Source organism: Thalia democratica, unplaced genomic scaffold (genome assembly GCF_965202585.1).
Source record: "Thalia democratica unplaced genomic scaffold, ktThaDemo2.hap1.1 HAP1_SCAFFOLD_217, whole genome shotgun sequence".
NCBI lineage: Eukaryota > Metazoa > Chordata > Thaliacea > Salpida > Salpidae > Thalia > Thalia democratica.
In genome coordinates, this window is record NW_028139339.1 from 74,913 (window position 1) to 87,617 (window position 12,705).

A 12,705-nucleotide genomic window follows, 5' to 3' on the forward strand; every position below is an offset into this window, starting at 1 on the left:
ACCACCAATTTACCAATTACTTCCATTGATATCGTCCATTCTCGGAAACCCTGGTTTAATCCAACCTCAGAGTAAAATGTTGTAAAGCTCAATTTAGAAAAGTAGTCGCTAAAATTATAAATTACATGACTGCAAATATATTGAACCGCCCCCCCCCCCGTCTGACATTTTACTAGTCCCTCGACTTATTACAATCTGCCCCCATTTGGGAAACACTGATTTAAACTGAATGAAACCATTACAATACCAAGAGAAAAAGGATTCTTATGTTTCAAAATATACAGCGTAAAACGCAAAGCTTTGACAAGGTCGCCAAAGGTTTTTAGAAAAATAAAAACAGGCTTTTTGATTTCCTTCCTGGTTTTTTACAGAACAAGATTTTTGGTCTATTTGTATTATAAATATAAAACTGATTTAAACAGTAAAACAAAATTGAAAAGATACTGTAAAACTACTTCATAAGTGTTTTTCAACAAACTATTTTTATGATACTTTTTTTTAATCTATATGATAAATTTTTGGTATCTTATTGAAATTTCATACTTTACACGTAAAAATAATCTAAAATTCCAGGTTTTTTTGTTATTTTTAGTTAAAACTCCAGGTCTTTTATAATTTCTCGGATTTTTCCCCTAAATTGTCAATTTTCAGGTTTTTTGACAAAATCTGCTTAAAGGAACTCAGCAGGCTTTAAGCGGTTTGATGCGATGTAGCAGAAAACTAAATGATTATTAAGAAAATTAATTATAACTAAAATATAAAAATAATTGAAGAATAGCTTTAGAATAGGTTCGATTAGGGAACGAAACTGTAACACTTTTAAATCATTCTAAGGGGACCAGCCTAAGTAAACGCTCAGTAAGGTAAAATGTTTAATTATTTTTAACTGTATTGAATGATTTTCAAAAAAAGTAAAAGTAAACTTATCGAAATATCAATATTTTCAAAGCTATACTATTGTAACAGAAATATCCAAGTATATATTTTTTAAAATAGCCTATTTCAATATAGGTTCTTTATTTGGTATTTTAAAAGTTTGATAGCTTTATCTTAAACTAATATAAATTCATAATACTACTTTAACAAAAAAACATTTATTTCCGATATAGCTCTGTAACACATCTGCATAATCATCCAAACAATTTTGGAATGCACTTAAATTTTGTATTATTTATTTCAATAAATGAGAACAAAATAACATAGGAAAAACAAAAAAAAGATGAACACAATAACAAAGAATGTACGCTCTAAAACATAACTGCAAATTAAAAAGCTTCAAATTAGAAAAATTCGTGATAAAATAAATTAACTTAAATTTATCTAATATTAAATAACACCTAAAGAGAATGTTTTGTTATAAATTAGTTATGTTATATATTAATTAGTGCTTTCAAAGACATTTTTATATAAATTTTTGAATCGTATACTAAACATACAACAGTGTAAGCACTAAATTTCAAGGCTAAAACTTTTTTAGATGTACTAATTTTTTTATTAATTTATTCAACCTTCTTTTTATCGGAGTGGTAGAGGAAGAAAAGTGAAAATACGAACAAACCGACCATCATGCTGAAAGCAGATGTGTAGTATGGGTAAGCTGACAAGATGAATCTCTCATATTGGGTGTGTTGAAGTGGACGGACTGATACCTATAAATTCATTTGTTTTATTTATTTGTACTAACTTTAAATCGTAAAATGAATCTTTTATATTGAAAGTGTTGCATTGGAAGGATTCATACCTATAATTTAATTTATTTGTTTTCTGATACAAACTTTATACTTACCAGCAGTTTTTTATATGGTTAAAAAATGTTTTTAATTTATAATTAGTAGAAAAATTTTAGCCTTCTGGAGTTTTTAAACGAACTAGTATGGTATCAAGTGATAAGCTTAACTAAATGAAAATTATAAACTAAAAGAAAAAGACTAAAAATTAAATTTAAACATATCTTAACATCCGAATTACAAAAATTGATGAGTAGTACTTGAATATTTTTTTATACCTGGTGAGCGGTGTTGAGGAAAGAGTATCCCAATCTGGCGTAGTTGATTTTGAACTGGTACACGCCGTACACATCCGGGAGTTTGAACTTGGCCGCGTACTTGTTACTTTCTCCCACCTGCTTCAGCGCAGTCCTCACGAACGGGTCGATTCTGACGAATTCCAGCATGACGTCATCAGCGTTTGCGTAAGGGGCGAATTCTCCGTTCGGCTGCAGTTCCTCAATCTCAATGCTGTATTCCTGTGAAAGGGATTGACTAATTATTTGATTTAAACAAATAAAACATATATTATGTGTATCATACTTATAAAGTGACTTAAAAAAGGTAAACACAAAGTTTTTGTTGGGTGATTAATTTATACAGATGTTTTTTATTAATTATCTGTATCATTTAATGTTGTGTATTTTTAATTCATCAATTTTACAATTTCAACTCACAAACATCTTCCATAACGATGTATGATTGAGGAGTGTTGCTTTCTCCCTGCAAATGGTGGCTGACGACTCCTGATTTCAGGACTCCTGATTTCTGGAAAACCCAGGAAGTCAGTGCGGATGCCAATTCCTCGTTTCCTGATTTGGCGAACCTGAAATATAATAAATAGTTATTTATTTTGAGAATTTAATGAAACTTTTTATATCTTGCATTATATTCATTCAATAATTATTTGATTGGTTTATAAAATATATTTATTTATGTACACATATTTCAAATAGAAAATGATGATTTTTGTATTAGCATTTGTACTGTATATCATTTATATATATATATATATAAATTATTAAACAACTAACAATTTAGCACCGACTCCGGATTTTTGAACAGATGATTCAAAATATTCGTTGCTGAAGAAATCTAAAGATCCGCTGAACAACACACGAGCGTTGTTGCGAGCCTGTAAGAAGAAAACATGATAAATACAATATAAAGTAACTTTGTATGTGAAAGTAGATAAAAGAGAGGTATCAGTTCTTGAGTACAAGAATAGCAATTTAAACTGATGTAAATTTGAAGAAATTTACTTTGCAAATTAAAAATATTTTAAAGCACTTTATAACAAAAAAATCAATTAAATAACATACAAGAGTTGTTACTGATCTGTAAATGAAACAAAAGTGTAGATGATTGGAAATGTTTAAAGTTTAAACAGTATATCAATTTTTAACACCATAATTTGTATTTAAACTTTATTTTATTCTAAAAGCAGACAAAATGTTCTGAATTTTAAAACTTTTAACATGAGATTATGACAACAATATATTGGAATAATACAGGAAAATTTGATCTAATCAATTTCATTTTAATCAAAACGACTAAAAACAGATAAAAATTTCATAAGGTTTCAAAAACTCAAGTTCTAAAATTTAAACATATATCATTATTATTTAACTAAATGTTTAACTGAACAAAGAAAAAAATTCTATTTATTTGAATCAGCTATAACTTGTATGATTTTTTTTGCAAAAAACTTATCAACATATTCTAAAAAGTAATATTTGTGTTTAAACATTTTATTCATCCAAAATAAAATTCAAAACAAAAGTAATATTTACTAGTAGTTTGAATAATAGTCCTACTAACAGATTAAGTTTTTCAACTTTGTTTACTTATTTATATATAAATTAAAAAATAATAGGTGAAAGTATATAACCAGTGCATATATAACAGTTAAATTAAAAAATATATATATCTAAGTAAATGTGTAAAATATGATGATTGAAGGATGAGCTACACAACAAAAATACACAGTCATTATTCTACAAAGTTAAGAAAAATTTAAAATGTAATAACAAACAGAAATTACAGATAAAACTATGTAAAAATAATCAGTTATGTAATAATAACATATTTTTCTGTTAGTATACTCATTTAAATAGTAATAAATAAATAATTTAAACTTTAAAGACAAAGTGTATTAGATGTCCTAGTAAGTGATCTATTGTGTTAAAAAGTAGTAATAGTTTTAAATTTAATTTGTAACTTATGAGCTTTTAGCAGATATCAATACAGGGTTAGTAAGTGATCTATCATGTTAAAAAAAACTTTAGAAACATATATTTAAAGGTATATTCTTTATTATTTCACTAGGTTATTTCACTAGAATCTTTTGTTATCAAACGTTCAAACCTATATTTTTGAACAGTTATATTTAAAAGTATCTATTATTAATTTATACTTTTAATTTTTGTCTATTTTAAGCAGAAATCAATACCGGATTACTTATTAGAAATACTATTTAAACAATTGTTTCATAATACTAACTTGAATAGCAGCAATAAGAACAGTATTGGATCCAACAGCATGTGGGTATTGATCAATAGCTTCATCGGGGAAATAAGTGTAACAAGTCGAAGTTCCTTTCAAAATGGGAAGAGCTAATGCGTTGTCGCTATCAAGGACCATACTGTGAGGGAAAAATATTTTGTTACAAAAATTACATGTATTAGTCTGTTAATAATGAAAATGCTAATGTGTACATTAGCGTTTCAAAATTGCACACGAGTAAATTATTAAAATATATATATGATATAATTTCCATTGCATTTATTTCCCAAATGTTTAAGTTTAGTTTTGGTACTGATAAATACGTGTTTTAAGTACCCAAGCTTTGTTAACTACTGAAAGAGTACTAAGTAAACAAACAATTATAATTTAATAATAAAATAATTACCAACCCAACACCCTTGAACAGAAGTGGAGATTCAACTTTGCCAGTAATAACTTCGGCATCAATCAGCAATTTGCTGTCAACAACAAGTTTTGTGTGGGAACCCTTGTCACTGATATCAGCGTTATGATGATCAATTACTGCTGTTCTTTCCTATTTAAATAAAATGTTACATTTATAACTATTTATATTTAATTTTATCAATGATATCTGCATTATTAAGGTCAGTTTTATAAGCTGAGTAATTTTATGCTATTAAAACTAAATAAATTTTTGAACACTCCTCATATAAAAAATTAAACGCAATAACTTTTAATAAAACATCTTGTTCTTTTAATAACAAAATACATAATATTCATTCATCAATCTATTGATTACAAAAATTACTACTTATTTTAACTAACTTCATCATACTCAACACCACATTCAGCAGCAAACTCTCTGATTGGCTCACCAATTGACGAATCAGCACCAGCCAACACGTTGCCACCATCATCAACGAAATCGTTCAATGTTGATACCTTTACTGAACCTCCAAAGTCTATTAAGAAATACAAATTAATAAAATAAAAAAAGTACAGTTTTTATTGAATTTTTTTATATTAATTTAAACTAATTTCATTGTAAGTGACATAGAGATAAAGAAAAATAATCTTAGTTTATTTACTATTGGGACAGTTAAAAGACATAACTTTATTTTTACTTTGTTTGTATAGTAAAGTGTAAAAATTTTTATCTGAGAATTTATGAATTGGTTGACAATTAAAGGTTTAAAAAATTGTTTTTTTGATTTCAAAATTTTAAGTTTTTCAATTTGTATGAAAATCTAAATAAGCTTCAAGTCATTTATTAAATCAACGTTTCTCTTCTAACTTAACTTGTTGTAGTTTAAAATACAGTATCATTCTCTAAAAAAACTTTTATAGGAACTCAATTTAATTGTACAAATATATTTTTTTTATTTTCAATAAATTAGTTGCTTTGTTTTTATTTAAAGTTGTACAAATTTAAATGCACAGTCAATCAATATGGTACAATAAAACTTACAAAACATAATTTATATTAGTCAATGAAATAACTTGAAAAATTTCTAATAAAATATTTTAAGCATTTTAAATTTAATAATATTTATTAATTTGAAATAAATGTTATTTATAGGCAATAATTAAAACTATACTTTCAGTTCTTTAATAACTATATACTAACTTTATTTTTCTAACCAATTTTAATTAAATTAAATAAAACCAACCTTCAACAGATGGGCAGAAAAGAACGAGGTTTTGGTACAATCTAACACCATATTTGAACAAGTCAATTGAAGGATCATCCGCTGATTTGAATACTAGTTCTTCACCACTTGCTGTTAAAAATGGATAAATTAGTATGTAATTGATATATATTATATGTATAAAACATGGTGCTCTAAAGTATGCAATGTTGCCCTTACAAGGGAGCGTTAATTAGCAAAAAAAAATAGTGATTGGTCAATATCTAATAAATGGGAAAAACTATTTGAAGTTAAATTAAAAAGAGAGTTTACAAAAATCAGTTTGAGAGATTGTAGTTGAAAGGTAAAAAGATTAATTTTCAAATTAAAAAATAATTCAATTAAAAGCAAAACTTATTAAATATTTTTATAACAACATAGTCTTAGAAATAATGAGTAAAAATGTTTAGAAAAATTATTTTTCTTTAATGTTTCAAAACTATAAAACATGGTTAAAATGCAACATTTCTATAAATACAAGTTGAAAAGTACTATATCTAATAAAATAAACTTCATTTTGGACAACTTAACTCTGATGAATTTTTTTAAGTATTGAGTTATTTTTTTACTCTTTATATTTAAAACAGTTCCAACTCTAATAGTACTTTAGATTTTTTTAAACATAAATATGACTTTCTAAGTCATTGTAGCATTATAAAATTCTCATTTTAACAACAACTTATAATCAATATTAATAGTCCATATAAACAACTAATACAATAATAATATTAATAGTATCTCAATAAAATATATTGAGCTATAGTTTTAACAGGCAGCTATGTGCTATATAGTGATGCAAAATACTTCACAGGATTGGCACAATGCCAGAACATTGCTGCAATCATAAAAAAATTACTTTTAAAATCATTATAATATGTAATTAAAATTCTAATTTTAACAAACCTCACGATCAAAAATAGTAACTAACGAAAATAACTAATATAATAACTCATCAAAGTGTTGTGGCAATCAACCACATATATAGATAAGAACATTTATAAATACAACATTATGATTAGAAGATTTATAGATTTACAAAAGCTATTGAATTTAAACTAACTTTTGAGAGCATCAAAGAATTTGCTATGGGTCTCCTTGATGTCAATGTTGTCGTAAAGAACAAGAGTTTTTGAGTAGGCCAACGTGGCCAATAACAGAAGTGATATTATATATTTCATTATGATTCTGTTGATATAATGAAATTTAAACACTAGTACATAAAAATGTATATAATTTATGTACAAATTATAGGACATGGTAATAAAATATATTTCATTTTGATTCTGTTAATAGTATAAAACTTGAAAATTGCTACATAAAAAATATTGAAATATGTACAAACTGTAAGTATGGATAAGATAAAATATTTAGGTTTATATTTAACAAAAACAAACAGTTATTAAGTAGAAATTTACTAAAAGTCATCAGGTTTAAATATATAAATTTTATTAAATTATACTAACTAATCAGCATGTACTAACCTATGTGATTGTAAATGTAAAAAATTCTATTAAAAACAAATAATTACTCTTTTTATATGTAAGTTATTCAAAAAATTGTTAGAAAAAAAAACTTCAATTAAATTATATATAACTTGTATATCTTATACTATGTATAGAACTCCTGGTGGCATGCCATTTGCCAAATACTTGGTTAAACATATACAATGAGTCTTAAAGCTCAGTCACCCTCAAAATAAAAAATTATAGCAAGTTTTCTCAACAAACAGTTATGTGATCATTGCCATTAGCATTAATAAATGCTTGAACTTATACTACTATTAATTAACAGAAATATAATATTTTCATGGATGAACATAAAAGTGCTTGTTTTAGTACTATTATAACTACTTATTAACATATGTTTAACTTAAAAATGATTTTTATTTGTATATATGTTTGTACATATTGTGACAACCATAAAAGTACTTTTAGTATACAATAGTTAGAATTCAATATTGTTGTAAGTGTAAAATAATTAAATTATAAAACAGTTTTGTTTTATTGTAGAAAGTTTTATTAGGAATTTAATTTTTTTTTTCATATGTACAGTTTTATGCTAGTGAGTGTTTACCAAATACTATGGCAATAAAGGTTTTACTTCTTTCAAACATTACACTTTACAATGTTCATTTAAAATTAAACACAAATTAAAACTTGATAAGGGGCAACAAAATACAATTTGCTCCTTTTTTTGTGAAAATATATAATTATCATCAAAAGGAAATTTACAATTTGATTTACTCATATTTTTTTTAATATTGGCTTGAATTTCAGTTATGTTTCATTAATTTCATTTCTTAACTTACTTACAGGATTTTTAAGGGCATAGGGAGGTCCACCTTGATCTTACAAGTTGATCTTATTTAGTAATAATAGTTTATTGAACCATAAAAAAAGTTTGCTCTTAGAACCTAGTTCACAAAAAAACCTGTCGGCTATCAAGTTGCACACTATAGATACCTTTTAACGTCTTGTCTACGACAAGTTTTATCTCAGTTTTATTTTTTAATATTTTTAAATTTGCAACATTCAAAGCATCTAAACTATAAAATAAAAGGAACCTTTTATGAAATTTTGAGGTCTCTAGCTCGAAAAATAAAGGAGAAGATACATTATAAGTGATTTCAAGAAAAATAATTGCAAAAAAATTGGGGTCCATACATTTGTTTGGAAAGTTTTCACAAAAATTGCAATATCTCAGAAGATAAATAAAAAATTTTAATTCTTTAAAAAGTTGCTTGTAGTTTGTCCTTAAAGCTTTCATATAAGAATTTATGGTAAAAAACATCAGTCTCAAACTCTACCCCTTGCAACAATAAACGTTTTCTGGGGAAAAGATTTAGTTTTATTTTCAGTAATAAAAAAAGTTGGACAACCCTATGCACTAAATTTAACTTTGTCACATAAAATTGTTTCAAGTGCATTGAAAACATTTTAAAAAGTACATCTTATCTTAAAAAATATTTAAAAATTTTACATTCTTATTTCATAGTCTTTGTTAACCTTAAAGATTCATTATAACTAATACCTTAAGCTATCTTATAATAGCTGATGCTATTTTGTTATAAAAAATGCCTTAACCCCCCAATGGCCTTAAACTTATAAGTGATATATTTAGACAAGTAAATTTATTTATTTTTTAGTTTTACCTAAAACTCTAGCATTTAAATACTTTAGTTTCAGTTTAAAAGTATATTAACATGTTTTTTTTTAAGTGGTTTGATGGTGTAGGAGTCCTAATGACAGCTTTGAAAACTTTCTGAGTTGAAGGTTGCAAGATCAAAACCCATGGCCAACACATATACATAAAAACAATTGATTCAATAATGCTTGGTTTACACTATATATGTGTGGCCTGACGGTGTAGGGGTCCTAACAATGGCTTTAAAAACTTAAATAAAAGCTAATTAAAACAAATAAAAAGTTTTTTTTTAATGGAGATATAGCTTGCACTTTTTCTTTGTTTTTTTTTTTTGTAATAATTATATCAGTGCTAAATTTGTTAAACCGATAAAAAATTATTCCTTGTACTTGGTATCATAACTCTATGGTGGTAACCTATAGCTTTTTCATAAATTTCATGACAAAAGTTGTTTCAATTATGTTGCTTATGATATCAAACAACTTTGCTTAGTTTTTGCTGATCACTGAAGCGTATCGTTCAACACAGTGACACGCATCCATTTACTATTCAATTCAAGTGAAATTGTCTTCCTACGTAGCCGTATTCGACATTCAAAAACAAACTGGCTGTTTAAATAAAAAATAAGCATATTGTAATGAAATCTAAGTATTTAATACAGTACACCTACTAAAATGTTAAAAAAAATAGAATTTTTTTTGTTTTATAATATTTACTAAAAATTATTCAAACTTTTATGAATATTTTTAATTTTATTCTATTTTAAAAAGCAACTACAACAAAAAAAAAGTATGTAAACAGTTAATGGTTTAATATACTTTCTTATTTTAATATAACTTTGCTAGTAACATCTATAATTTGATTTTTTGCGTAGATGAAGGCCATGGTTCTGAAAAAATTAGCACAAAACAAGCTTATATCATTTATATAAAAAGAAATTTATGATAAAATATGATTTAAATAAGTTAAAAAAACTCTTTTAAACTTTACTTCAAATAAATAAAAATCTAAGTTTTTGACATTTTATCATAAACATTTTGCACTAGAAAAAGACATTATTAAAATTTTCAGGATTTTTTTTTAACAGTTTTTAAAATTAAATTTTGAAATGCTGATAAGTTATTTCTTCCTTTTAAAATTAAAACATTTGTTCTAGTTACAATATACTTATTGTTTAATTCGTTAACAATATTTTTAGAATAAAATTTTTATGTAAGGTAAAAGAAAATGCTGTAATTTTCTTTTAGCCTTTATATAACTTTTTATTATTTAACTTAAACCTATAACAGTAGTGCTATTTAGTAATTAATGTTAAAATTACTTTCAAAAACTAGATATTGATCAATTAATAAATTTCTGTATCATTGAATAAATTTTGAGTATTTTAATGAAACATTTGAGTAATAAATTACATAAGAATGACTTAGTTTAAAATAGCATATTTTTGTTTGTTTTTAAGAAACTTATTAAAATAGCATGTCTAAAATCTTAAAAAAAGATGTTTTAGTATTTTCTTATTTGTCTTTGTAAAAAATCTTTTTAGTGTCATAACTCATAAATTACAATAAAAAAAAATATTTGTAAAAAATATAATTAAAGGGTGCTAAATAAAGTTAACAAAATTTAAAAGAATACATACAATATGTTACTTACTAGTTTAAATTTTAATAATATGTATAACATTACTAGTTAAATATATTTAACTACACAGTACACACCTTTAATCAAGACTTAATTAAACTAGAAAATATTGAATCTTTAATATAAAAACAACAATAAACAAAATTGACAATTAAAATGTTTTATTTTATAGAAAGTTACTGGTCTTCGTTCTAAAAAAACAATTAATATAATTTTTTTCTTTATTTTTTTTCAAATTTTATTGGAGAAGGCAAGAAAACAACAAACTTTAAAGTTTAAGTTTTTGTAACACAAAACAATTCAAAGTAAACTAAACTTAATTAAAATAAATTAATCGGTAAAATTACTTTAAACAAAATTTATGTGATGTAACAAAAGTTTATCTAACTGCATGCTTAGTTTGTTTGTTTATTGTCCTGGACAAGACGTTAAAAGGTATCTGTTCTGTGGTATACGACTCAAAAACCGATAGGTTCTTCGTGCTTAAGGTCCTAAGATTAAATATTTTGAACGTATTTTTTTGTCCTTGATTAAACTACAAATGTTTACTGAAAATAACAGATAAATGCTTTAAGAGTTTTTTCCAAAGACCTAAGGACTGGGGTGTACAAAAAAACTTTTAAATTATCAAGCTTAGATTAGATCTAAACAAATTAAGATTTTCTATAGTTTTATTAAGTCAAAAATATTTTAACAATCCATTTTCTTGTTGTTTAAAACATAAAAAGTTTGCTGTTTTTAGCAAACGTAAAACTAAAATTTATTACTAATTATCTTTTGATTGTTGACTTATTATTGTAAATTTTCGTTTGTTTAGTTTAATCTTTAATTTGATTATTTTAGTTGCTTATGTTCGTTTTATTTGAATTTTATAAGTTGTCTTAAAGTCTGTCATACAAAACAATTGTCTTTTAGTATTAATATTAGTGTATAAGTAATAAGAAGTTTTTTATTATGTTTTGTTGAAAGTTTTATCATGCAGTTTGAATTAGAAAACAATAGTAAACTATAAGTGGACCATATTTGAAAACTTATACTTATCCTTTTCTTTATTGATATAACACAAATATACTTCTTAATTTTGATTAGTTTTATAAATAAATTAAAATTCTTTAACTTTTTAAGAAGTAATACGTATTTTGAAAAAATCAAATTTACTAACAGAATATAATTTAAAAATTTTAAACTCATCATAACAATTTACCACAAAAAGTTGATGATTATTAACTTTTAAAACATCGGTAATTTATTAAAGATGCCAACAACTCAATTAAGAAAAAATTTCAAAACATAAGCTAAAAAAATTTCACGTTTTTAAAAACAAAACTTATCTATAACTTCTTTTTTAGACTCATTCTTTTAACTTTTTAAAAATATTGTTTTTAATTTTCTGTTTTACAGATATAATTAAAAACAAAACAAAGATTACTTACATTTTTTTTTTTGGTTTTTCAGAAAATTTATTTGGGTTTTAAAACCATATTTTGTTTATTAGACATAATAAACCTCAAAACTGAAATAAGCGCCTTCAAAATAAAACAAAAGGTTTTTGTTTATTGCATTACTTGTCATTAGCACTTTTTAAACTGTTGTAGTTAATTAAATTTAAAAAATTCTTAATTTATGGCGAAGTAAATTTTTGTTTAACTGTTTTATTTTATATATATTATGTCTAGTTGGTAAAAAAGTTAAACATTTAAAGTTTAAATTAAGTATCTAATTTTTAGATCTATCATAGAAATTGGAAAACCAACAAGTTAAATCCTGTTATGTGTTTTCGAACATGAAAACGTTTTATTTTTAACATTTTTCTTTTAATATAAGAATTTTTCAAATTCAGTTTTTATTATATATGATACTAAAATGTGAAAACTTAATGATTGACTTAAAAAAAACTAGTTGGTAATCAAAAGGCTTTTTATTGGTAGTTTCAAATTTTCAAATTTAAATGTTTAGTCACAAGGTAGAGCTAGAGAATC

At 24.5% G+C, this 12,705-nt stretch overlaps 1 protein-coding gene across 1 annotated transcript; it reads right to left on the bottom strand.

Annotated features, from left to right (window-relative positions):
• Positions 1-1,210: 1,210 nt before the first annotated feature.
• LOC145845958 (dolichyl-diphosphooligosaccharide--protein glycosyltransferase 48 kDa subunit-like) lies at positions 1,211-7,122 on the bottom strand. The gene is made up of 9 exons (XM_082952926.1): positions 7,002-7,122; positions 5,924-6,034; positions 5,079-5,215; positions 4,682-4,827; positions 4,269-4,410; positions 2,801-2,901; positions 2,448-2,592; positions 2,006-2,245; positions 1,211-1,649 (listed from the first exon to the last, which is right to left on the bottom strand). Exons 1-9 carry the CDS (start codon positions 7,117-7,119, stop codon positions 1,500-1,502), a joined length of 1,290 nt encoding a protein of 429 aa, XP_082809052.1. The 5' UTR covers positions 7,120-7,122; the 3' UTR covers positions 1,211-1,499.
• Between the last annotated feature and the right edge of the window lie 5,583 nt (positions 7,123-12,705).

Bases quoted from the DNA above. Each gene is read 5' to 3' on its own strand.
- LOC145845958 (XM_082952926.1), bottom strand. From the start codon at position 7,119: ATGAAATATATAATATCACTTCTGTTATTGGCCACGTTGGCCTACTCA. The intron at 6,035-7,001 runs GTTAGTTTAAAT...CATTTTTAACAG, and splicing joins ATTCTTTGATGCTCTCAAAA to CAAGTGGTGAAGAACTAGTA. The intron at 2,902-4,268 runs GTTAGTATTATG...TTCTTCTTACAG, and splicing joins TTCTTATTGCTGCTATTCAA to GCTCGCAACAACGCTCGTGT.